Here is a 27,492-nt window from a genome sequence, read left to right on the forward strand (position 1 = left end):
AAAGAAAAACAAAAACCAAAACAAAGCAGGAAAAAAACAACCGAAGAAAGGACCCAACCAAACAAAATAATCACACAGAGATCCAAATACCTCACAACACCACAGGATAGGACAGCAACAGCCTGAGGTGACTCACTCTCATCTGCCTTTCTAGCAGAAGTACCTAAACCAGTAACAACTCTTTCAGAGAGAGGTATGACAAAGTCCATTAGGGAACTATGTACTTTAATGTGTGATCTCTAAGCAGTAGAAATCTCATACTACATCCCATGAACATAGAGTGTGGCGAAACCAAAGACACAACAGGAACCACTAAGAAAGTGTTGCTAAGTTCAGGCTTACAGTTAAACTTTCTGCTCAAGGAAATGATAAAGTATTACAAGGAGGTCTGTCTAAAAGGGATGAATGCATCTGCCTGCAGAAAAGCACCTGCCTCACTGAAGCAAATTTTTCATAAAGCCAACAGTAGGCTTGGAAGGTACTGGGGAGAAGGACATAAGAGCACTCTCATTGCACAGAATCAAGGCAGCGAAGGCTTTGATTATCTAATCTGTTAGGACAATCTGACAGTAATCCACACAGAATCCAAAGTAACTGTGGTCCCATGAGACTAAAAAGCCCCAGAGACCTTTCTCATGGGTGCAAGCTCCAGACTGCTGACACGCAGTTTGCTCTCTCTCAGCAATCATGACCTCTGGGCTCTCAGATTGCTTTAGTAGGTACTTGAGCTTTATGGGAAAGTACCCAACTGTACTTGCCTCAAAAGCCAAGGAAGCAAAGTTACACAATTCTATCCAGTCAGTGGAACTTCACCGCATTTAGAGAACTTTCATGACAAGAGCAAGCTTGAGAGAAACCACTGTCATGTTCACAGTAAAGGGATGCACTTTGATAAGTACATCTCAAATCTGGAAATGGAAACCCATTTGCAAGTGGAGTTCTAAGTATGGAGCACATAAAACAGCCAAGGTACGACCCTGTAACTAGGAACAAATACCACTAAGAAGTAATCAAACTTGGAAAAGATACAGCACTCAAGTGCAAGTTCAGTTAAGGAGTTTGATGCAACCAGACCAGCTTCCATTGAGCACTCTGACTTCACTGGTAGAGACCTTGTCGGTTGAAAGGAACCACAATTACCCAAAGAGCGGTAATGATCTCAGAGATCCCAGTTACTAATTACATTTTCATATAAGAATCAAGGAAAACCCACTTGCTGTGTTGGTAATCTGCCATTATACTTGTCTCTTTGGCCAATGTCCTTAGGGTCCAGAAGAGGATGAATGAGAAGACCTTAAAACTAAACATGAAAACTCACCCAGAGTAGCAAAAGTTGGAAAGATACTTTTGTAGCTTAAGGATTGATGCAAGCAAGAGTCACCATTCTAATGGAGCCTGTGAATGTAGGTGTTTGATTTCCTTAAATGCCATGTTAGTGACTATCACACTTTCCACTTTGATAGCAAAATACACCAGCTATTAAAGCCCTTTCTCTCCAGGGTGGAAAACAATGACAATAACAGCCCACCAAAGCAAAGTTCTTGTTAGAGTAGGCATAGCAAGACAATCTAAAAATGTGATACTAAACAGATCAGCATAGTAAAGTACTGCACAGTGCAATGGGATCACAACCTCTAGTTTATCACTAGCATTACATCTAAGGTTAATTTTAACTAATGCTTTTCCAAAAGCAAACAGCAGATGACAATAAAGGGGCAACAAATAGTGACTCCTGACCATATCCTTAAAAAATAAAACCTCTCATGAAGGGGTGGTCTAGCAATCATAAGGATTATTAGCACTGTGCAAAAAATAAAGATCTTAATACTGTAACAGCATAAAACAGTTCTTTGCTTGGAAAAGAAAAGTAACCTAGAGAGAAGAGTATAACCCCAAAATCCGCAAACTCATAACACTTTTCCATCAGTTTCTGGTGACCACGTCAAACTTTCAATATACAGTTACAATTCTCACAAATACCTCCAAGGAGAAGGAAGTTGTCTGCATGATGATAATCACAGCCATCACAGCCCAAGCACCTGTATGCCAGTGGAATATATAGTAACCAGGAGCAAATTCCTAATACAAAGTCAAGCTCCTGCTAGTTGTCTTCTGAAGACATCTCTAGTTAATTTAAAGATTGAGAAGTCTTTTCAGGTATTCCACATTTCACTTGACCTCATCAAGTATTTTTCATCTATCTAAGCTGTCAAAGGATGTATTTGTGTTTAATTCTAAGTAGATAAATAAGTAAAAATAATAAACACAACTCATGAAAGTGTGTTTCATTCTATAGCCAAAGAATGAGTATTTGTACCCTTTGGGGTGCTTTTGGGGTGCTCTATGCCTACAACAGCCACAGCAAAGCAGCTTAGCAGGCATTGTTTCCCATAAGTATCTCATACTTGTGATAACTTTCTTAATGGGGGTTCAGGTGCAGGAGTCTGCCAGTAGCACACATTATGGTGAAAAGTAACCTAGTTCTTAGAGACAACAGGAGAACATAAAGCAAGCTGTAGCTTTATTCCTCCAGTAACTTAACATACAGATCTTGAAACCAATCTCCCATGATGTCCAGGGATGTCTCCCACACCAGAGGACTTCCTCCTGGTAGTGTTGTGGGCACAGTGACCTCATTCCACTTGCTCTAGGCAGTTATATTTAAGAATTGCATCATTTGCTTCAGTGCCATGTAACCAGGGTATTTGGCATGTGTGAGCTGTCAGCAATATGCCAGTATCAGGTGCTTTTGGCACCAGGCTTAATTTCTTTTGCAGCCAACTTCCCTTTCCTGAACCAGTAGGATGAGGTACTGCTTTCTGCAAAGTAAGGAATTTGGAGGCTGGGGATGCAGGTGGCAGGGCACAGAGGAATTATGGGAAATCTGAAGGACAAGGACTACACGTGAAGAGGAATACCACTTCCCTGTGGGCTTCACAAAACAAAAAAAAACCATAGGGAATCTCTCACAGCTGATCTCACACAAAGTCATTCTAGTATTTCAGAGAACATAAAAATGAGTACAAAGAGGTTCACTTTGATACTAATGCTGAGTTGAAAGTTATTTTTGTTATATATTGTTGTAGTCAGCACTATTTGTCACGATGTCCTCTGGGCTTATAGGCTAAATTGCCCCATACCAACAGGCACTTTCTATCCTAAGCAATACATTTCAGTATCATACTTGGAGCCCAGATCATCAAGAGCAAAAGTACTGTAAAAGAGATGAAGGTAAAACCCAGCTTCAGGGATTTCATGAACTAGAGGAAATAATTGGTACATACTGCTGGCAGCTAGAAATGCCACTTAGTCAGTGTCTCCAAACACCAAAAAAGGAACACCAAGGGTTGAAAAAGTTAGTTATTTCAACAACTAAAAAAGTTAAAAATGAAAACTGAAGGAAAAGGTAAGGGCTGAAAATTCACAAATAAAAGAAATTAACAAAAAGAGATACAACTTTTGGCTGGTTACCAGAGGGAGGCAAGGCAGAAGGCCTCTTTCTCCACAGGTATCTATGTTAAGATAACGTGAGGTGATAGGACCTGCTGCTTGACAGAGTTAAGACACAATGACATCTTACCAAGGATCAAGACAGACTTCCAAGTGGTAAGAATTCTTACCTCTTCTGCATAGGCTTTTCCAATCCCATCAGTAGCTCCTGTGACCACTGGAAAAAAAAAAGAAAAATCTATATTAATTGCTTCACAGAAACTGCAATGGCCTGTGTTCATTAGTAATCTATTTAAGTATTCACTCCAGACAGAAACATGCCAAAGTCTCTGGAATACGTGTACAACTTTTATTAAATCTCTTGGAGAACTCACACTAAAACCTTTTCATAGGTTAGAAAGGAGAGAAAGAGATGGAGTTAGGAGCTCAACACATGTTTCAAGAATCAGGTTCAGCATCCCTTCTCATGTCAGTCCTCTGTCCCAATACATTTCTTCAGAAGTTTTGCAGACTAAGACAGATTTCCAGGTTAATTAACTAAAAAGAGCTCATTTATTACCACTAAAGCAGCTGTGAACTTAGCCTTAAGTATACAGTAAAATAAAAAGGGTCAGATTTTAGGACACAGGCAACAGGTCTCTGTTAGTGTTTCTCCAGCAGATTTCAAATCCCTATGACCACTGTGCTCATTGGTAGCAAGTATGAGTGACTGATCCAGCCACCACTTGCAAGCTGGGCTTCTAGAGCTTCAACTTTTTTACCCATGGGTGACTGAATCTGTGTCAAGCTTCAAGTCTTTCTAGGATTCTTTTCCACAACCTGAAGAGCTCTGAGTGACTCAACGTGCCATTAGTTTGATAGATTATTCCAGGGCTCTCACCACACTAGTAGCTGATTATCTCAGTAAACGGCAATTCCTCCATCCAGAAACTGCTTTTCCAACTACTTTAAAAGGGAATACCTTAAACACCACTTTCTTTTTCTCTCAGCTTTTTCTTCTCACCAAACTCAATGCCTACACCTAAACATCCTTACTCATTTAGCTCTCCTGCCTCACCTCATTCACCTATCTCTGCTCTCCAAGTAGCCACAAAGTATATCAGATTTTTCTCTCTGTCTTCCTATCAGATCAGAACAGCTTGGTTTGTGCTGCCACTGCTTATGCAGAATCTAGGTATGCCCAAATAATTGGGCTTGTTTAAATTTTCAGAAAAACAAACTGATGAGTGTTGGTTCAACTCCTAGGTCAAAACTCTACCTGACTCAAACTCATAGACAACGGTGTCGTCTGGCACTGGGAGTCAGCAATAACTTCCCTCTGGGGCACCGGAAGGAGATGTGTTTGCAGATGATTTGATTAGTTACTACTTGCAGATCACCTATAACAGCTGGCATGCAAACAGCAGCCAGAACATTTCTATTTGAGTAATAACAGCTAGGAAATGCTGTAACCATTTCACTTTCTGTGCCTGCTAGCTACAAATAAGTGGATGTAATAACACGTGACTAAACTGCCAGTGAAGATCCAATTTGAGCTTGAATGGCCAGGCTGAGAAGGAAAGATCAAGTCATGTCCCTGATTTATTAATTGAGATTTACAGATGACCATAGATGAAGGTACATACACATATGTTTATCCCTTCCAAACTTTCAAAGTTTATTTGCAAGATGCCATAGCTCCAGTGTGATAAGAATATGCGCACTGAACACATGGGATGCTCCAGCTTGTAAACAGAGCTCCAGCTGCTGTAATGTCAGTGCCAGTGAACTTTACTGAGGAAACTAGTGTCTGTGTCACACTGTTTTGCCACCTCCTATCTGGCCACCACTAAGGAAGTGTGATTAACAGAAATCCATCATGTATGGAAAGGTGAAGCAAGAGTCCAAATGACCAAGAAAAAGCAGACCTTAGTGAAGAAATCAAGAATACATTCCCAGGAAACCATTTCCTGCCACTGAACTTGTACCAATATCATCATCCATTCAGCCAGACAGCACCACAGTCCTGCAGGACAGCACCATCCCTTTAGTTCAAGGACTAACAAGCTTCAGTTTCAGCCTTTCTGAGCTTGGATTTCACATTATGCAGTATCACACAAGTCATTTATTGCTTCAGCAAAACAATGAAACAAACAGGAGCACAGTGAAAACATGTACCAGGACCACCCCCCATTAGGCTCACAACAGTAGCTGAACAAGTTCTAAGTAGACCCAACCAGGAAAACATTCAACTTCAGTGACTTGGTAAAAGGAGTTATTTACTTCACTATAGGGAGTGAGGCACCTAAAGAGCCATTCCCTATAACACTTACAGATCATTTCTCCTCCTTCCCATTCAGAATTTATGGACTTAATGGTTTTATTCCCAGATAACAAGCTCAGCATTTTAAAATACTGTTTTCTGACACTGCAAGTTGTTCCACTTTTAGCAACTGCAGCCAAGAATGCAATACATGCTCCATGAAGCAGGGACTCCAAAAAGTACCTGTGGCACTTGAAAGGCTTAGCAAAGTACAAGTAGTTTCAGTCAAGGATATTTACTCATTTGTTGAATCCATTCCTTAGGTAAATGGTAATAGAATCAGCTGGAGCACAAGACATATTCTTTAGTTAGGAATCCTTGATCTTCAGATTAAATAACAGGATGGTTTTTTTCTCCTTTACAGGACCTACTTCAGACTAAAAGAACCAGTAGTCCAGCGGTTAAAGTATACTCCAGAACTGACCATAAGAAACTTTTAAAAATGTGATGTAGATAAAAAAAATTACTAAATCCCACCCCGAAAAAAAGTGCATGAGCTACCACCTACAAAACTCCTGGCTGACACACATTACTGTTTCGCCTGTGCTGCACGTAAAGGCACAGGCATCATAATAAAGTATGCAGCTATTTTTTCTTAGCAATAAGGGAACTCCTCACAAGATAATATTAATACCATCATTTTCTTAGTGGTTCCAGGTGGAGAAGGATAACTGTCTTCTGCTCCCACACCATCTTGAAGAACAAACAGTACAAGGACTGCTCTCCAATATTAACCTAAAAACCACTTTTTTTCAGGCTACACTTCTCTTCCTAAGGCACTTCAAGAGAAGCCACCTGGCTCAGCTCTCTCCTATTCTAAGCTAAGGGATTTCCCACCAGCAGTTGCACTGGTGCAGAGGCCATTGAGGTCAACACCACTGGACTGCAATGGGAAGCACACACAGACCTGTCCTGCTGCTGCCCAGTAGCACCCAGTTCAGCCAGGCAGCTCTGACTGGTGCCCATTTATGGGATCCTACTGAGCAGTTTGGTGGGTCAGAAGGGCTGCCCTGACAGACATCTGCCAGAGCAGAAAGCAAAACTTAGACCCTAATACTGTAAAAGCATGGAAAACAGGCAAGGGGATAAAGGAAATTGATTGGACCAACTTCAGTGAAGTCAAGATTTAGCCACCTTAGCTTCCTCCACATTTTGGATTACCTAAAGCCTGTACATTACCAAGTCAGTTTTAATTTTCATGTTGATTACATTCATCTCCAGTTTCCATACTGAAGCCAAATGTTGCAGTTTTAACCACTCCAAAGCTGTGTCAATTTAAACTAAATTTCTACTATCAGTTTGATGTGCCGAAGCTAATTTAACTCCAAGTGTGGATTAAGCTTTTGAATTTCTGTTTCTTCTACAACTGTCTTCCAACAAAAGTTACAAACTGACTGCAGTTGGCAGAGCTTAAAGACAGCAAAGCAAGTAGGATAGGAATAAGTTATTGTCTGTACAAAAAAACTGCACCAGCCCCTAAGTGTGATTATACACATTTACTCAGTAGTCAGACTAACTGTAGTAGCTTCCCACTTCAGCCATCTGCTGTCTCCAGAAAAGAAGCAAGAAGAGTGCCCAGGCAGCTCGTGTGTGAGCCCACCAAGGAAATACTTGTCTGAATGGAAGCTTGTATTGTAATATTGTCTGGTTTTTGACAAGTAAGTCAACACCCATCTTCATATTTTCCTCTACAGACAGGGGACAAAAAATGAAGAAAGGTATCGAGCAATGTGACATTCTCTGAAAACAGCTCACTCTTAGTACTTGCATTGGGCTGGAGATGTTCTACCCTGGGAAGTCACCACTAGCCAGACTTCAGCAGCTCTAGAGACAAGGTACTTTGCAAAATAATTAGACAGCACCTGGAAGAGGCCACCATTTCACGATGTGCTTTTTTGAAACTAGTATATACAAGTAGAGAGCTGACATATACAAAACTACATCATCTTTTCTCAGTTTGAAAAAAACCCTGCCTAAAAGCTCCTGCTGTGAGCAGGAGGCCACACAGTCCCCACATCTTGGCCCCAGTGAGTACAGCGCACTGAAAGGAACAACTCTTGCTCTTCTAGATAATGACATTTTGGGTAAAACTGGCGTGATCATTGTTATAATGGGTGACAGGTTTCACCCTCTAGTCCCAGCTTTCATTTCAGTTTTGCATGAATAGTCTTATATTCCAACTGACCCTACACTGTTCAAAATGGTAGACAAGAAGTTGGAAAGCTGCTAAAACACCTAAAAATCATCCTAGCCACTAGTGTACACCTCAGTAGTATAAGCTGTAGGCTATAGGTATTTCAACTACTGTTCTAATAAACAAAAAATAAATAAAAATAATAAAGAAATAATTAAAAATTACTTAAATCAAGTCATCAGCACAAGAATTCAGATCAGCAGTTGTATTTAGGATGATACTGTAATTAAAAAAATGTATCATGTAATCCCTTACATAAATCACAAAAATCTTTACCTTAGGGACAGTACAGCTCCTTTGCCCTAATGACTGTGCCCGAATTTGCTTCCTATACGGTGTGGGGAAAGAAAGGAAAAAATCCACAAAAAAACCCCACACTTTTCCACTCCCACTTTGAGTTTACTAACACATCTTAGACCTCTTACAGCGATCTCTTCAATTTAAGGTACACAGGCATCCACCACAGCCTCTACTACCGGAATAGTTATCTACAGACACAACTCACTAATTCTCTACACCTTTAATACCACTTGGCCACCACACCTCCCAGTATAACACAGCTTTTGTGACACATACAACGACACAATGCTGTTCATAAGCATTGGGAACATTTCCTGTCGGGTACCAAACTTGGGGCAACCCTTGACAAACACAGGGCAAAGTCACAAAAACTCACCAGTCAGTGAGATGTGTCATCTTGCACTAAAAAGGGGAAACAGCTTTGCTGCTATTAAAACAGCCACAGACCAAGCCTATGGAACACGTGTAGCCACCTAGTGACTTTAATCTACAAGACTAATATGATCAGTGCTTCATGACTTTAGGGAATGAAAGTGTAGACTCTTCTGGAGAAGGGTTACAGAGGGGTGAATACGTAAATGTTTCTAATAGTATCTGCATCCTCCAGAAATCCCACAGCTCTTGGCTAAACATGAGGGATAAAGTACCACTAGTGGTGTGGGGAGCTCACATGTTCTTCCTGCTTGTAATGAGTAACAGCCACTGTCCTGCCAAGTAAGAGGTCACCTAGAAAACATCTGCCACCTCCTAAGAGGTACTGGATAAACACTTCCTGCTGTTAAAAAAAGGACTCCCATTCCAGAGCCAGGCAAAAGCTGCACCCAGCAGCTCACGGTGATCTGTTTTGTGACAAGTGAATATTCAAAGCCCAGAACAAACATTTTTACCTGTTTTTTATGCAGCCAGGACATTTTAAAACAAAAGCAAAGAATGGTGTAGTAAAGTATGAGGCAGACATGTAGAAATCATCTCCTCTCATGATGGGAGCAAGGACCAGCACTGACACAGGGAGAAGGAGCAACAGCAAGCATAGAAAATTCTACTGCAGTTCTGCAGAGCAATCACACTGAAACAAGATTATAGATTCGTGACTCTCCAACTCAAGGTTAGACTACAGTGGAAAAAAATGCTTAAGGAGTTCAAGCCTGCCTTCAGATACAAACACACGTTTTCCACAGCAAAATAAACTTTTGAGATGCCTAATGCAGATCAAGCACAACCTACTTTTATCCATATTGCCTCTAGCAAACAGCACCAGATATACTCCTTGCACTGCTTTGACTACCTGCACAATGAAGTTAACAACTGTTATGCATGTTCTCTACTGGTCTCTTCAAACTGTAAATTCATTTTGATTTAGCCATCTTCCTGTTTTCATTCAGAATAGCCCGAGTTTTTAGACAATCTCTGAGTACTGCAGATGCGCTCAATGCACATCTCTACCTAGGAAGGAGAACTCAGGTCACTATCAATGTTATTCTCCCTAGACAGATGTGGGTCCAGCAATTTGGGAATACCTATACCCTTTTCCTGACAAAAAATTAAGCTAACTAACAGATCTCAAGGAGGGTAGCTTAACTACAATTTGATGCCCTGAGAGTTGTTCAGATTTGTTGTCAAAATGGCCACTGCAGAACTGGGCTCTGCTACATCCTCTACTCACACGGAAGAGCCATCCGTGTCCTACACGACTGAATCCAGGTAAGAGCAAGGGTCTGTCACAGCACAGTATCCAGCTCTAGCACACACCAATATAAAGAATAAACTAGGACCCTATATATCCTGATAAGCAATACAGTTGAGAGAAACTTCACAGCACAGCTAACCTTAGCATAGGTTTAAAAGTACAACACATAAATAACTGAAGACTCGAGATTCTTCTGCTATGAAACACTGAGGCTATATTAAGATTATGACAGCTCCTGGGGAAAACTAAAGCTGGCAAGGGGAGAAAAGACTATCCCTGCTTGGCATCAAGCACTGCTTCATTTATTACAGACTTTATATAAATCACTGGCATTTGACCAATACCAAGCTTCTAGATTATCTCCAGCCAACAGAAGTACTTTAGTCTGTACTGGTTGAAAATATTCTACTTTTTGTCCTCAGCTTGCTAGGAATGGCTATTTTTAGTAAGAGTCCAATCAACCTTATCAAAATCAAGCATCAAAAATAGACTGGAGAAACACTGGAAGCATATGCTATTTTTAGCTGCTTCGTCTATCCCTGCTGTTACCCACAGATTCTCACTGCACAAACCATGCATGAGTGCTTAGTTATTCTAGGCAGATCTTAGTCGTGACCCTTTTTTTCCCAAATACCTGAATGCAGAAAACACTCGATTGATTAAAGATTAATACAGCCGCAAACCATGACAGCTGCCTTTCGTCTGAGTGCTTTTGGGGAGGGGGAGAATACAGGATGACAGAGAGCTTGCATCAGTATTCCTCTTGGGGATCTATTACATGGAAAGAATATTGCTATTTCAATTCCCTTTTGTTGCTAAAAATAGCAGCCCCAATTGATTCAAGCAAACAGGGCACCGGCTTAGCAATGCCAAATTTAGAAACCCACTGAAGTCCCAAAGAGTGAACGCTAACGCAGTCTAACACATGCCAGCTGATATTTAACAAAGAACAAAGAAGATAAGCATGCCAGCTGCAAGTTAATAAGACAGCAGCAACTCCCTGCATTTTTATTAAATAAAAACAGAAAACTCAGTGCAAAAAAATAAGACAAACTTCACATCTATTCTCAATTTAACTGCTGAAATGAGAAGGCTCATCAGAAAGGTCTGTACCCTGAGCTAAAATCCTAGAAATTCTGTTTTGGTTTTTTTGGGGTTGAGGGATTTTTCCATATAAAGGGCTTTTTTCTGCACAAAGGAGCAAACACCTAATGGTCAGGGCTTTGAAAAGGCAGGCTACAGAAAAAGGTTCAATTCCCAGAACCAAACACTTGGTAACAGCTTGTGTCTAGGAGCTAGGATTGTGGGTAGAAAAATATTCTATAAATATCACAGTACTGACAAGTTCCCATTTCATCCACAACTACAGCAAGAAAGGGTTTTGGGCAGTGCACTCTCATGATTCTTTAGATTTGTCAGCTAGAAGCAATCTAGAAATTCCAACAAGAAAAGCATACTGAAGAGTTCATGAAAGTCACATGCAGTGCTTAAGCAAAACAGTTCCAGTTGCCTCTGTGGGAGCTCTCCCAGTTCCAGGCTGGTTGTCCTTTATATGCTTACATTCAAGTCTTTGCCATGAGATCTTTTTCTCCTGTTAGTCAGGGGCTGCTGTGTTATAGACATGGGAGTCTGGGAGGAGAGGGAGAATTCCATCATTCTGTTCAGAAGCTCCCATCCAATCCTTTGCTCCTTACAAGGTTTTTGATCCAGAAAATGTCAGGTGAAACCAATAGTGCCCTGAACTTAACTTCTGCAATAGCAAGGAAGTTGTTCAGATCATCTGCTCAAGTCAGTTCAAGGTGAGTTAAGCATTTGCAAAGGCTACAGCTGCCCTGTAAGACGCTACAGCAAGAGTGTTAATGTTTGGCAAAAACAATCTCTCATTTGTTCATCACTGTGAAATAAGTGATAGGTGTTGATCATCATGGCAAGCATGATCAGGCCAACCCCCCCCACACATAGAGGTCATTCAAACTACCATTTCTGGTTCTTCATGTCTCCAGGAGAGGGTGAATACAACAGAAACATTTTGAAGATCAGAGAGCTGAGAACTGGCACCATCTGAAGGCTTTCAGTGTGTTTGCCACTGAAAACACGTCTAGATAAGATACTTCTCTGAGAAGGAACTAAGCCGCCAGTGGAAGGGCCTCTGGGTTTGGAGCCTGCAAAGCTGAAAGAAGACTCTACATAAGAAGTCACTAGAAGAAATTTGAGACTTTTTTTCCTCTTTCACTATGCATTTGCAGCAGGCAGAAAAACAAATTCAAGTCAGTGATGTGACAACAAAAGAACCAACACTTGCAAACAGAAGAGGATAACAAGGGATCTTGGCAAGCTATGGGCATACTCACTTCAAGACAAAGCCATGCAAGGTGTCAGAATAATCATGAGCAGAGGAAAAGTAGACTCGTATAAAACGCAGCACTAGATCCACTTCTCATTAAAAGGCAAACTGTATCAAACTTCTAAAAGGTGTGATCAGTTTAGACAAGAATAACGCTCCAGACTTATGAAACAAAAGAAAATCATTTTATATGATGACGATAAGGAAATACAACTGTGAAGATGTCTGGTACCAATCACAAGAATCTTAGAATATCATCAGGAGCTACCTGGGGAGGCATCTACAATGGTTCAGACCAAAAAAAAGGAATTTGATCAAGATATAAACAAATTAGTTACACTCCTCAAGGACTGATCTCAGCACAAATCCTGTTCAGCATTTCTGTTAGTGACCACCACATAAAGAAGGAAGTGCTTTATGAACTTCACAGATAACCTGCCTACTGAGAAGGATCACAGTGCCACATTACAAATAATTAGACGGGTCTACAGACCACAGGAATGAAAACATAATATTGCCAGATATTACACAGTGACATAGTGGTGCCAGATGTCAAGATACGCATTTGAGATTAACTTTGTTTAGAGTTGAGGTGACCATCAAAAGCAATGAAAAAAAGGTACCTGGGGTGCAGTGGCTGTAAACTGGTCTGTAAACTGCCATTCTGATGCAGCTATAAAGACAATTTATATAACCACCAAGGTGTTTCCCACAGTAATAGAAAACAATGTATTAAGTAATTTAATAGGAACAGCTATTAAAAAAAAAGCTGGTAAGATGATTAAGAGTTACCTATTCTGGAAGATGAATTTAAAGGGGGTTTGTTTGCTCTTTATAAGTTCACGTAGTATAATCACCAGAAAAGGAAAAGTTTAGGCTAACATTGGCAAGAAACGAAAAGTTGGTCACAAATAAGACTGGAAATTAATATATCTTAATGGGGTAAAAAAACCCCACCTGTTTCTGACTGAACTGCACAGTAAGGTTAAGGAACCTGACTGCCAGAAGAGCTTTGAGTTGCATGAAGAGCCAGAGCTAACTTTGGAAACAGAGCTAGAACTTGCAACAAGAATCTGTTCATTACTATCCATTTAATGGATCTGAAGAAAAATAGCAAACAAAATAAGCTGGACTGTCATTTTTTCATTGTTTTCGATACATTGTGTTAACTGAAGGCTTCTAGGCTTCCTCAGGTTGACAGAGGGCATCAGAGAAACTCCCTCCCCCATCATCTCAAGAGACAACTGGACCTCCAGAGTGTCTCTACTCACTTCTTCATGAAAGAGAGGGCAACTGGAGCTAGAGATATAAACCCCAAATTATATGAGACAAATGCACAGAGGTCCTAACAGAGTAGAGACTGGTTCCATGGAAAGGATCTGAAGTGGGAAGGGGTTCCTTCTGGGAACCCTTATCCTGCTGGCAATAACTCAAATCATCTTAATCACCTCTCTTTTCACAGTGAGGTTATCCATCTTCAGAAACATTTGGGGCATGAGAAGAAGCAACAGCACCTTGTAATAAGATCAGATTGTGGGCATGAAATTCTTGCAAGTGCTAAATAGAATCTTTTCTCTACACTTTTGAAACACTGGTTGATCATTCCCTGTTTCATGACTAGGACTTGCACTATCTAGTTATACAAAGCACGAAGTCTTGAAGAAATTTTCTAACAAAGGCTTGGGTATATTTCAAGCATAATGCATCATTCAGTAGGAGCATGGCACATCCAACACAGCAGGTCATTAGAAAAATCCCCATGTAGCCCCACATTCATTCACCCATTGCTTCCCTTTGCACACATCCAACTATTTATAATGAAAGATGAGGGGGATGAAAAAAACAAGCTCTCTTATAATGTAGCTATTTTATCACAGGACTAGATCTTCCAGCTCAGAACAGACATGCCAGTAACCCCAGACTTGTCTCTGGTAGTGGTCAGCAATAGGTTCTGGGGGAGAATTTACGAAATCAATCACATTGTGATATCTCTCCAGGATGATCTTCCTATTTCCAGCTTACAGCTCTGCAGTTTGGTGGACTGGTGATTTTGGACAAATCTATTAAGATCTTTTAGAGCAAATTTTTTTAATCCATGTAAATATTTAGCACCTAATACAGACTATAACAAGAAGCTACCCAACTGAACTACATCCTGCATAGGACAGTATCATCTCCTGTTCTTTTTGAAACTCACCTTCTAGTTCGGGATTTGGTGCTCTCTCCACCACGTCTTGATCACAGCAAGCAATGACACTGCTCACTGCTTAACTTTTTCTCTGTCCTTCGAACTGAAGTTGTGGATTCTCAAGTTATTTTATATATTAATTAAATGGGCAAATCCAACAGATCTAATAAAATCAGTAAAACCAGGTATTTAGGAAACTCTTTGATGGAAGCCTCTATCAGAATCTCTTTGGACTACAGGTTTGCAGATGGCAAATAAAACATTAGGCACATTTAAAATATCTAAATTATCTAAATATATTCCATCTATTAGAAAAACCATGCTACTTTCCTATTTCCAGAATTAAAATCTTCCTCTCAAATGCAAGTTACAGAGTAGAATTTCACTGCATCAACAACATGCCAAAAATAGACAAACTGGGAAGTACAGAAATACTAAGAAAACTGACACTGTAGAAACTGACTTTTATTCCTAATTTCCAGCTCCAGCGAATCCCAAGCCCCAGAACTGCTCAGACATTCCTTTACCACCATAATTAGCACTCTGCCTTGTGCCAAAGATAATAAACATTTGCAGCATCCAAGTCTGCAACAGGGATCACAGTGCCCAAGATAAACTACTCTTTGGAAAAGACAGGTAGGTGGTCTCTGAGAAGAATGAGAGCTATGGGAACTCTCAGGAACATATTCACATAATATTTCAGCTGATGAGCCCATCCAGACCTAAGGAGCTCCACAGAACCACTGGGTGCCTCCATATGGAACCTTTCTGCCTCCTGAGGAATGTTTTGGAGTCATATATTCACACAGTCCTGCACCCAACCAACAAACTTTGCAGCAAAGCCCCTGAGAAGGAAAGCAGAGAGCCAAGACAGTCCCAAGTGGGAGTCTGGCTGGATTCACCTCACCTGTCACCAAACCAGTACCAATACCCCAGCCAAGTGCAGGATGGCTGCGTTGGAACCACAGACCTGAGCTGTGCTCCTCAAATTTTCTTAGAACAGGGCTTGCTAGCTAACCTAGGTCTGTGTGGATGAACTTGGCTACCACTGCACCTTCCTGATGAAGGCACATACAAAGCAGCACAAGAGCAGCCTCATATGTGGACAAGCCTTTTCACTCTGGTTCAGACCACCCATGCCAGCCCAATCAATGCTCACTTCATGCAGTCACTGACATGTTGCTGTCTCACCTGCTTTTTCCTGTAACATTCATCCAGCCTGGGTATCATTCCCATAATGACAGTGACCCATTTTAGGCCTCGTCTCCAATACTTAACCTCTTATTTATAATGCGGTTTCAAACTCATAATAGTCAAAACAGATTAAAAAAATGAAACACATGGGTTACTTAATTTTTGCTAGAATCCCACCTACCACTGTATTGTCTTTCACAGTCAGTTAGGGTTTAGAAATTCTAATAAGCAAAAATTAAAGTGTTCCATTTTTAGGAAGGAATGATATAAATCAGGACAGCTACTTAGATATGCAGAAGGGAAAACAAGTTTTAACCCTGAAAACAGCTGTATTATATTATCTCATGCAGCAGAAATATGACTGATAAAGTGTATCTTTGATATGACTGATAAAGTCTAACTTCGATATGCAACTTTCTAACTGCACATATTTCAGGAGGTTTCTAGTCAAGTTACACTGCCAGCTGTGTATTATCTTCCCATACACAAGTGTGCCCATTTGTACCTAAGAACCCTCCTTTAGGAAGGTCTCAATCTACAATGCCTCTCTAAATAAGACCAAAATTCAAACCATTTTTTCCCGTCTTAAAGCAGGTTTAGCATGTGTGTTCATACAGTTTAAGCATACTGAATCTCCACTTGTAATCCCCAAAGTATCAGTAACCAACCATTCTAATAATTCTATTGCTCTTACATTTTTTACTCACTATTACTTATCATAACACTTAAGTTTGGCCCTGCCTGAACAAGCCATCCTGGGTACCAGTGCTCTGCAGACTTCAAAAATTTTAAAAATTATAAATAAAACTAATCCAAACAGAGTTGACTCAGACATTCAACTACTAATAGAGTAATTGCACCCTTTTCACTTATTTCTCTCAGTACCCTTCTAGCATTTGAGATCACATCACTCAAGTAAAACCTCAGTATGGAGTCTGACCACTATGAAACCCATCACCCTCCTAGGTGAGCCCCCCTTGGGCCATGAGCTAACTCAGCTCCAGCAGCAAGTTGTTCCAACTGCCACCTCCCACAAGCAGCAACTCTTCTCTAACATCACCAAAAGCAGCAAAGAGTCACTCAACAGTTAGCTCTTATCACTGCAAGATTCCCATGTTTGCGTTCAGGGGAAAAAGGAAGGGGCCAGTAGCAGTATCAACTGCTCTGATCACAACGGTTCCTCACCAACCTTGACAGCTCTTCAAGGATATGAGAAGCAATTCCTCCTGAAAGCCTAAAGCTTTCTACACATATACAGGGCAGCCGCACTATGGAGATTCAAAGTTCAGCACCCTAGAAAGCAACGGTAATATGGCACTCCTGCCATGAAATTTGTTCTACTGATTCACACTTAGCAAGAGCTACTGCCTCACCATCCTAAAACTGTGTTGCTTCAAATCATGCACTTCTCAATATCCCACAACAGAAGAGATCCCCCATCTTCTATTGTTAGAAGTCAGCTGGCCTATATAAATTCACTGCAAAGAGATCTTGACTAGCTTCTCCAGGAAATAATTTTATACTTGACAAACACCCCGAAACCATACGTGAAACTGTTTCTCAATAGCACTGCCACATCAGGGTATTTTGGGGCGAGCAGAGAGGGCAGCCAAGGTGATCAGCCCAGCAGCAAACCCGTTCTGCCCCTTCCTGTGTCCTCACTCTGAGCACTGGAGAAGTTCACCCATTGCAGACAATAAGCAAAGCTGCGTAAGCAGCCGAGTGCAGGAGATGAATGAACTGTGTGACGCCAAAGATCTGTGAATTGGAAAATCTAGTGCATGAATTAAAATCCGTACCCTCATTCCCCCTCTCCCTTTTCCCCAAAAAAAGAAATGTATACAGCAGGACCTAAAAGGAGAAATAGAGAGGTGGAAAAAACGTGGTCTGACACATTTATAAAAACTGATGGCCTGTCACCCAGACGCTGATGAATATTTTTTACAGGATAAAAATGGCAACCTAGAGTCTAAAAATAAAATGCTGTGCTGCAGACCTGTCTGGTTCAGCAACGCCACTGGAATACAAACAATCCTTTGCTGGTATATCTTGACTAAGATTTCACAATAAGCGAAGGAAAAAACCCACTGTAAAGCATACCTTCTGATTTCAAGAGAAGGCATTGGGGTTTTGCGAAGGTTTTTTAGTAAGAATTTAGATTAGCATTATACATCACTTGCATCGTATAATTGCAATTAAAAAAAAACACTGCCAAATTTTAAGTGATTGATGAGAATAGTAGACTACCTCATGCTGCACAAAGCAATTTTTTTCTTCCCTTCCCCTGACAATTACAATATAAGAACACATTTATCAGTGTCTTTAAACTGTAATTTCAGTAAGCTTAAAAATGTATTTTTAGAATCATGCTGCAGACAGAACTGTGGAAAATGCTATTTTCAAACTCACTCCACCCCCTGAGACAGAAAATAAAGACTTTTACTTCATTCTCTACCACAATTTAGATTAAAAATCTGCTTAACTGAGAAGGAAAAATGACTGAACATCATTCACAAGAAGCACTAATTTCTCAAGAATATCCACACTGCAGACAGGTTGCCTTATGCAGTATAGATGCTATTTTTGGCAAGTGATGCAATAGCTGCAAGGGCTCTCCCAGAACCTTTAATTTAAGAGCCCAAGCCATACTAAAACATGTTTCAAGATACCTAATAACCCTGCATTGTCACCTTCTCATTCTCTGCACCAGCATATTACCCACATAAGTCACCCCTTTTTAAGTTTTATCTTCCACGAAAGAGTCAGATTTTACATGTGAAGAGAAAATCTTTATCTATACATCCATCAGCAAATCCACCTGCACTGCACTATATATGACAAGAAAGTTATACAACACTATATGGAGATTTTTCTGACCTCTTGAATTTCTATTGAAATACAAAGCAGCTTGGTTTTCTTGCTGAACTTTTGTGAAGATTTTGAAAAGCCCACAAAGCTAATACATCTAATCCTTCCCAAAGCTGTTTCCTTTCTTGGAGATCTTTTTAGATGTTCTTGTGTCTAAGAGACAACTGTTAAGACTCATTTCTGCTATGTGACTGTTTCAACAGCTAAAAATTCTAGAAAACAAGACAAATTACTTAGATGCTAGGGCTTTTTAAAAATATTTTTTAAATAGAATAGGGATTTTCAAGCTCTTTGGATCTGTGGATCTTTTATGTTCTCCAATAGCCACATGGACCTCCATGGAAAAGATTCAAGCTTATGGATAAGTTTTGCACTGACCCCTTATAAATTCTAGTTCTACCTGTTCCCTTCCATAAAAAACTAGGGTTAATCCCAAAGTCACCCAAGAAACTACTTTTGTTTGACTTCTTACCTCCAGGGGCCTATGTAAGAGGAAGACATACAACAGCTCTAAAAAAATACACCTTATATTTTGAATGTGTGGTCATGAGCAAAATACATTAATAAATCCATAAACTCAACCTGCTGCTATGCGGAATTTGAGTCCTTGGCTTAACACAGGCAGGGGACAAACAACAGCTCTTACCTACTACTTCAGACCATCCATTTATCAGTCATGGCCAGCATTTAGGGCTAAGAAGGAATTTGTCTACGTACATCGTATTTCCAGATCCTACACCTCAGCTCCTACAGTGTGTCAACAGATCATGACAGAGCAAAGACCTTCCCCTCTTCCTGAGTTCTTCACGTACCACCCAAGAAAGACAGAAGTAGGAAAGCTTGACAACTCCCTCCTTGTTTGAAGCAGTAAAATTCTGCCTCCCCACCACCCACACAATATATTTACTTCCTTCCCCTCCAACACATGCATTGGAAAGCCAATGTAGGCAGAATTTGTGAACATCTGCAGGTTATCTGGGAAAAAACAATCCAGCCACAAAGAGGTGAGGCTCAGACAGAATTCATTCAGAAGCTCTCTCAGAGAACCTGACTACTCAGAAGTAGAACAGAAATTGAGGTAGGAAGACACCCAGTGATATTTTATTCATTTTGGCTAGAAGCAACATTAAAACAAGCTGTACACTGAGAAGGTAGCATTCGCTCTAGGGACACAGAGGAATGAGAAAAAGGACTCTGCAGAACAGCGGAAATGGTAGCAAGGCTCATGTTCAAACTGTGCAACCTGCTCAAAAGTAAGGAAGCTGAAGTACAGAGAGTTCTACCCCTGAATAGCAGTATGGGAAGCATCACACTGGGAATTTTATAAGGCCTTAGAAAGGTGGCAGGAAGATGACAACTGTGGAGTAACAGTTCAAGACCTTCAATGTACATACAGCATGAAACAAGTGTACAAATGTACAACTGCTTCACTCCTGCACTACTATGTCTCATGTTCAACATAGAGAGGATAAACATTAGTGTCGTGGGAGGCTGAAAGAGCTGCTCCCTTTCATCCAGCCCACTGGTCCTCACTTAGGGCTACAGAACAGTGGGACTGTAGCACATTCTCAATCATTATTATATCTGTGCACAGCTTGTCTACGTTAAATAAAACTGAAACTAATGTGACCACTACAGATGAAAGTCTCTAGCACTTAAAACGGGCAAAAAACTGAAAGGCTTAGAATAAGAAGTCACCTGGCTTAGCCAAGTAGTTCACATTAAACAAGATGATGTCAGTTCTTGCTTAGAGATAACATTCTACTAAAAGATACAATAATATGCTTCTATTCTCACCACATGGAAAGATCCAAACTTTCAGGACACCCAAATCTTCAGTTGCCAAGGACAAAAAAGGTGGACTGGACCTTTTAAGCTCCTTGTTGGTATCCAAGGCTCAAAACAACATCAAATACCACCCTTACTCCCTTCCCCCTTGCTACTTTGGAATGAAGTATCTGTCCAATCTTGCTCAAACCAACTGCTAAAGTAGCACTGCTGGAAAGAGAAGAAAATACTCCTCAAGGTGACCCCTCTCTAGCAGGTTCAAACATGGTTGCATGCACTCCAAGATCCATGACAAGCTCGTAAGCATGTTTATGCTATGTTAGGAATGGCTTTAAACCTTTTATAACCTCTAACTCTAAATAAGACTGCTATTTCTGTTAAAAAATTGAGCCCTCTCAGTTGTACTGAAAACAGGTTCTCACGGACTGTCAGAGACTAAGATGGCTTCAGGAGTATATTTAGCGAATAATGTTCTGTTAAAAAGATGCAAATACAAGAACAGATAAAAGATGCTGTAAGCTGGCAAGCCTTTATTTAGCTGTTGAGATCTTATAAAAGTAACTCTTAAAAATGTCGAGAAGTAGCATGAGAAGAATTCAAATTTCTGGCATCTTTGAAAGCTACCTGATTATGATGAGAAACAATCTAGTCTAAGAGATAGTTCATAAAAGAAAAAAAAAAAAACAAACAAAAAAACACAAAACCAAACAAAAAAACCCACAAAAAGACATATTAAAGTTTTTGAATAGCAATTAAACTTATCTTCCAAAGATACATTGCCTACAACAAGCGTGAGGTACGCAATAGTGTTTTGTTTCAAGTCCATATTTTGCATTCTAACCTTTCCACTGGGAATCGATACAGAATGGCAATTTTGTTTAAACTAGGAGTCGCCCGATATGTTGCTTTTGTGCACTGCAGCTGCGGAGCGGCGGCAAACCCAGCCCGAGCCGCGCCTTTCGGAGCAGGACTCGCCTGTCCGCATTGAGCTGCGCTCGGGCCGAGCAGCGCCCTCTGCCCGCAGCCCGGCGCGGCAGCAGCTAGCGGACCCGTCTCCTCAATCGAACACAACCCACCATTCATAAAAAAGGGGGTCGCGCAGAGCTGAAAGGCAACGATGCAGTGCAGGAAATCGAGCAAATCGGAACACTACTCTGTATTTTTTTTACTCTAAAATATAGATACAGTTTTTGCTAAAATGAGCATATTGGTAATTATTGTTCCACTGAAGTCCCTGCTATCCCACGCTCTTAATTACATTTGCTTTAATTGAGTATTTCTACCCACTGGGGGAGGGGAAAGAGATGAATAATGTTAACACGTCCAAGTTAATCAACTTAGAAGGCAACAGTCGTCTCATGAGAAATACCGTCGATAAATTACCATCAAGCACTAGGGAGATTCTTACGTTAAAGTGCTCTAGAAATCCTTGAGTGTTTTATTTGTATCGGCACTGTTTAGGAATAGGAGTTTGCCGTCAAGATTTAAGGAAGAATTCGGGCAACACTGTCTTTGCCTTCCCGTTTCTAAATAAAAGAAACGCCCACCGATGCCTTCTATATTTCACTCAGAGTCCTTGAAAACTGTCAGTACCTCCCCCGGTGGAAAACTCCCCAGATTTTCCCATGGAAATGAGGCTCCCACCAAGCCTCCTTAAATATTTGAGTTACAGCTGATGCTATACACTTTCTTCTCCCAGGCAGAGCAGGGAGGCAGAGGAAGCGCCTGCGGGCACTGCATGGGCTGGCGCAGGCTGCGCCGGCCCCCCCGGCCGCACGTGGACCAGACAGTGTCCCTGTCATGTCCCTGTCACACGAGGCGGCCGCGGACCCCCGTCCCCGGGCTAGTGCGTCCCAGGGTGGCGGGGAGCGGCGGGGAATGGCGGCCCCGCCGATCCACTGCCCGCCCGGCTTGCCGCCAGCCGCTCGGGAAACTTCGGGAGGAGGGCAAGGGGGGAGCTCCACCGCACCTCGAGGCGGGAGCGGGGGTGAAGCGGCACCTCGGAAAGAGAGGGAATGCGGGAGGAGGAAGCCATGCGCTCCTGGCGGGGCTCACACAGGCCCTGTCACCCCACGGAGTCTGCGAACCGGCCCCCGTGACGGCCCCAGGCGTTTCCTAAGCGGAGCGGAGGGAGCGCGTTATGTCACCAGTTAGGTAACGGCGCAGTGACGGCACCGCTCCGCCGCCCCCGCCGCGGCCGGGGCGGCTGAGGTGAGGCGGCGTTAACCCTTGGCGGGGACGGCCTTAGCCCGCGGGGACCGGAACCCCCGGGAGCGGGGCGGGCTTTCCCCTGCCGCCCACCGGAGGCTGCGGGAGCGAGGCCGGTCCCGCGGGAGGGCGGCGGGGCCGCCCCACGGGCCCCGAGCGCACGCACCTCCGCCCGCCGCGCGGGGCCGGCAGGGGGCGCTGCGGCGCCGCAGCGGGCGGTACGGGGAGCGGACGGGCGGACGCGGCCCCGACGGCGCCCACGCGTGATGCCCCGGCCCCGGCGTGAGAGGAACACGGCCTGTGCCCACACGCTCATCCCAGCACGCCCGCCGCATCAAGGCGCGCAGTGACATCAGCCCTCTGACACCAAGAATGCACGCTACCGGGGCCCTGGGTATCCCCATTTCCGGCCGCTTCCCGAGTGCCCGGCTTCCAACAGGTCGAGCGCGGTGCCGCCAGCACACCCTTAAGCAGCCCGGTCCATGCCACGCTCAGGTGGGGCCCAGCCGACAGCATTCCCCACAACTCTCGCTGCCGCCTGCCCCACGGGTCTCCTCTCTCAGAGGACCCAACCCTAGCTCGTGACCAACAGCTCTGCGTGCTCCTCTCCCAAACACAATGCAGCAGGGCACACGCACCCGGCAGAGCAAGGACCTTCGGCCAGCCTGCACTCCACATGGAGTTTAGGTCCCACTGAGCCCTGGCTCCATCAGGGAACACTGGCAACAAGCACAGCGGGGTTGACCGTGTCCTTAAGACATACTTTGCTCCTGGCATGGTGGATCTTCTGTGGATCGTTACAACAATGCAGCACCCTCCCTGTCAAGGTCCACAACCACCTCCTTCCAAGGTCTCCCCAACCTCCCTTTTCATTTAGAGTCCACTCAAGCAAGTGGTGACAAAACTCCTCAGCTTGACCCAAACTAGCAGATCAGTAGTCATGGCTCAAAAAAAAGGTAGCCCAGAGGGACTTCTAGCAACACCCTTTGTCCACAGACGCAATGCTAAAAGGGAGAATAGCCTCCACCACTGCCTGGATTCTCAGGAAAACAGCAGCCACAATAGGTTGCACCCCTCTGACTCCCTGTGTGACTTCAGGCACCTCGTGACCCATCTCTCTTCTATTTGCTCCTTTTCTTTCTTTTCTGACATCCCATTCTTGTAGCTCTCCTATCCCAACTTCTAACACCTCTTTGATTTAGAAAAACTTAAAGGTTCTACAACAGAAATGGTTTTCAGTAGTGCTCCCTCAACTCCTCTGTGAGTGGGACTGCAGGCCAGCTATTGAACTTCCCTCTCTGGTGCAAGAGAAAACCCTCCTTTAGAAGTCAGACACTAGAAAGAGCAATGGAGGTTGTTCTTACCCCTTCCGCATACTCATCCTGGTACCTTTAGTCCACTGATCAGAACAAGACTGACAAAACAGCTCATTACCCACAGGTCCTTCTAGCCTCTCTCTCAAAAGACCATCAAAACTGCACAAAGTTCCCCTCCCTCCCTGCAATGGGAACTGCTCCAGAGTCTCTGCTGCTCTTCTTTAGGTCCTGTAAACCTTTCTTTACAAGGTGTTCAGACAGCCAGTGCCACCTCACCAAAATACTGCTGCCCCACAAGCACCAGGGCATGTGCACAGGATGAACATCAGCCAGCTGGGACACAGCACAGTCTGGTCAGGTCACTGTTAGAGGCCAAAGAGCCCATTCCACATGCAAAGTAACACAGCACTGAACTTAGGTACATCATTCATGTTAAAAATGGCCATTGTGGCTAGAGGAAGCAGCCTGAATCAAACGAACTAAGATACCTTAAGGAAGGGAAGGAAAACAAAAAACTAACAAACAAACAAAAAAACCAACAACAACAAAGCCTTTTTTAAGAATATGATCACAGCTCCGAGATTTAGGAATAGTTTTGATTAGCATGGCATACTACCAATTCTCCCCTAAGTAATAGTTTAAAATGAAAATATAAACCAACTTCTACAGTAAAGGCTATTTTAAAACAATAGGCATTTATGAGATAAGATACATTCTTACTCAAATCTGCTTCCTCACTTTGTACAGAATTTGTGCTGAAACTAAGTTTGAGGAGACAAATTCTAGGTTCGTCTACAAGAAACATGGTTTCAATCCAAAGTTTACTAACAGGGACTGAAACAAGCTAGTCTATACTGATACATCACACTAACACTTCACTGAACAAATGCATTATTTTCAGATGTTGCCAAGGCAGTGTTTTATATCAGAAATTCTACACTTGGATTTAACCAAAACCAGGAACAACATAGCAGTGACAAATCCAGCTGGGATGAGATGCTACCACAATTCTACACAGCTGGCAGCTTGAAAATCCACCTCTTTCATGTTACTAAAATTTCTTGATTTACAAAGACTTTCAGATTAACAGATTGCCTACCCTGCACCCACCCCAGCTCCCATTTTCAAACACTGTAAAACATCAAGATTTTGGATACCAGAATAAGATCCTGAAATAGAGCCAAACACAACCAGTCTGTCCCAAGGACAAGATCACAGAAAGAACAGAATACTAAACTACTGCAAGAATGAATGACAAAAAGTTTTATGTCTTAAAATTTATTCCTTGGCTATCAAATCAATACAAGAACATTATCCTAGTTTTTTAAAAGGAAAGGAGCTAGTTAAAACCTGTTAGCAAGGACTTCCAAAGCGTACTCTGCAAATCACAAACAATGCTCTCAAACCCACAAGAGGTACATGCCACCCATCTTGACCCACAGGGAACCAAGCGAAACAAGACTCTGGAATAGCCCAAGATGGGGCCAAGCAAGAGAATTGACAACAGCCTCCTTCTGTCATTTTATACTCAGTTTCAGCCAGCATAGTTGCAGGATGTCACCCAACCATTCACTCCCACCTGCTTCCTCAGCATCTGTTTACCAGTTGCTTTCCAGGCAGCTCAATAAGCTGATCCAGCTAACTGCAGCTGGTCTTCTTTGCAGAGTCAGTTGCAGGCCACACAAGCAGACCTCGCTCACACCACCACTGCCACACACTGACTGGTGGAAACAAAAGGGAAGCAGCAAGAGCTCACAAACAGCAACTAGAGCAGTACCAGCAATTCTTTTGGCAACAGCCTGATCTTAGAGCAACTCAAGCTGACCACTGGGCTGAACTGTATCCCCAATATATAGTTTCATAATACTGCCAAGTTTCCCTTCTGTTGCACCAACACTGGAATTTGTACTAGCGAAGTGGTCTATGGAGCATAAATAGCCCTAAGTGACTTTCTGCAGGGTGGGCTCCTTAACCAGATGATTACACAAACAGACCAACATCAGTACCATCAAGAAGGAGGAAAAACAGTCTCCACCTACCTTCCCTCTCCACATCAGACTTTTACATCAGAAAGCCATGATATAAAACCACATAATCCTGCAACTGAAGACATCTCATTTATAAAATTACACCACCTGAGAGAGGCAGCAAACTGATTCCAGCATAAAGAAACATGACAAGGCTCTGGAGGTTGGAGCAAACACCCAAGAACTGGAAATAAATAGCAAAAGTGAAGAACCGGTCCACTAAATGGAGTATCCTATATGCAAATCTGGGAACCAACACAAAGTTGTGGAGTCCCAAAAGTTTTGATATAGATCTAGGTCGACCAAAACAAAAAGACTGAGGTAGCACAGCTAACTTGCCTTTAAGCACACCTGTCATCATCATCATCAGGGTTTGCAAATGAAGATTAGGGAAGGGCACTACCCACACTTGCTGGTGGCTAAAAAGGCCGATGCAGGATAGGCAAGGCCGATTGCAAAAGGCACAGGGGAAAGTCTCCTTAGGCGATAATGGTGAGGAACGGTTCTTTCTGCATTCTTTTCTCCTTGAGACTGACTCTCTGTGCATTCTCAAAGGAAGCAGCAGTGTCGTGAATGGTGCGCCTCCATGAATCCCAATTGGAGGCCAGAGTGGACCATTGATGGCAGTCAATATGGCCAAGGCTGAGGTGTTGTTTCAGGGAGTCCTTGTATCTCTTCTTCGGGGCTCCTCTCTTGCGGCAGACGGTGGCAAGTTCACCATAGAGCACAATCTTTGGGAGGCGGTGATCCTCCATCCTGGAGACGTGCCCTGCCCAGCGCAGCTGCATTCTCATCAGCATGGCCTCGATACTGCTGACCCCTGCCTGTTCAAGAACAGACACATTGGTCACATAATCAGACCAGTGGATGTTTAGGATTGTACGGAGGCAGCACTGATGGAAGCGTTCGAGAAGCAGCAGGTGGTGGCAATAGATGACGCGTGATTCAGACCAATATAAGAGAGTAGACAGTACAATGGCTCTGTAGACACTGATCTTTGTACTTTTCTTCAGGTGTTTATTGCACCAGATTCTTTCATGGAGTTTTCCGAAAGCTCTGTATGCCTTTGCTAGCCTGTTGTCTACCTTTTTGTCAGTCTTACCATCCAAGGAAATGATGCTTCCCAGATAGGTGAACTGCTGGACTGACTTAAGGTCTTATTCACCTATGGTGATGTGTGGATGATGGAAGACTTCCTGAAGTGCAGATTGGTAGAGAACTTCTGTCTTCTTCAAGCTGACTTCCAGCCCAAAAAGCTCAGTAGCCTCTGCAAAGCAGGATGTTAAGCGCTGCCGAGCTGCTTCTGTGTGAGCAACAAGGGCAGCATCGTCAGCAAAAAGCAGCTCACGGACGAGGTGATTGGGGGTCTTGGTGTGGGCCTTCAGTCGCCTTAGGTCAAATAGGCTTCCATCGGTATGATATCGGATGTAGATGCCGTTTTCTTCATCGAGGTCTGACATGGCCCTTTAGAGCAAGCACATGTGTAAGTCAATAAGAATATACATCCTTTTCTGCCATGCCAGACAAACACTAGCTTGCATACACAGGACATCCGAGGGCAGGAACAAACTCCAAGACATTCTAATTCTAATCCTTTGTTCAACTACTGACAGTAGCACCTTCTTC

At 42.7% G+C, this 27,492-nt stretch overlaps 1 protein-coding gene across 1 annotated transcript in view; it reads right to left on the reverse strand.

The window, feature by feature from the left end:
- HSD17B12 (hydroxysteroid 17-beta dehydrogenase 12) overlaps positions 1–27,492 on the reverse strand; it is an 83,180-nt gene that overhangs the window by 46,124 nt on the left and 9,564 nt on the right. Inside the window, 1 exon segment of the mRNA XM_071558636.1 lies at positions 3,621–3,667. Within this exon segment, the coding sequence (XP_071414737.1) occupies positions 3,621–3,667 (47 nt within the window).

The sequence above is a fragment of the Pithys albifrons genome, chromosome 6, assembly GCF_047495875.1.
Source record: "Pithys albifrons albifrons isolate INPA30051 chromosome 6, PitAlb_v1, whole genome shotgun sequence".
Taxonomy (NCBI): domain Eukaryota; kingdom Metazoa; phylum Chordata; class Aves; order Passeriformes; family Thamnophilidae; genus Pithys; species Pithys albifrons.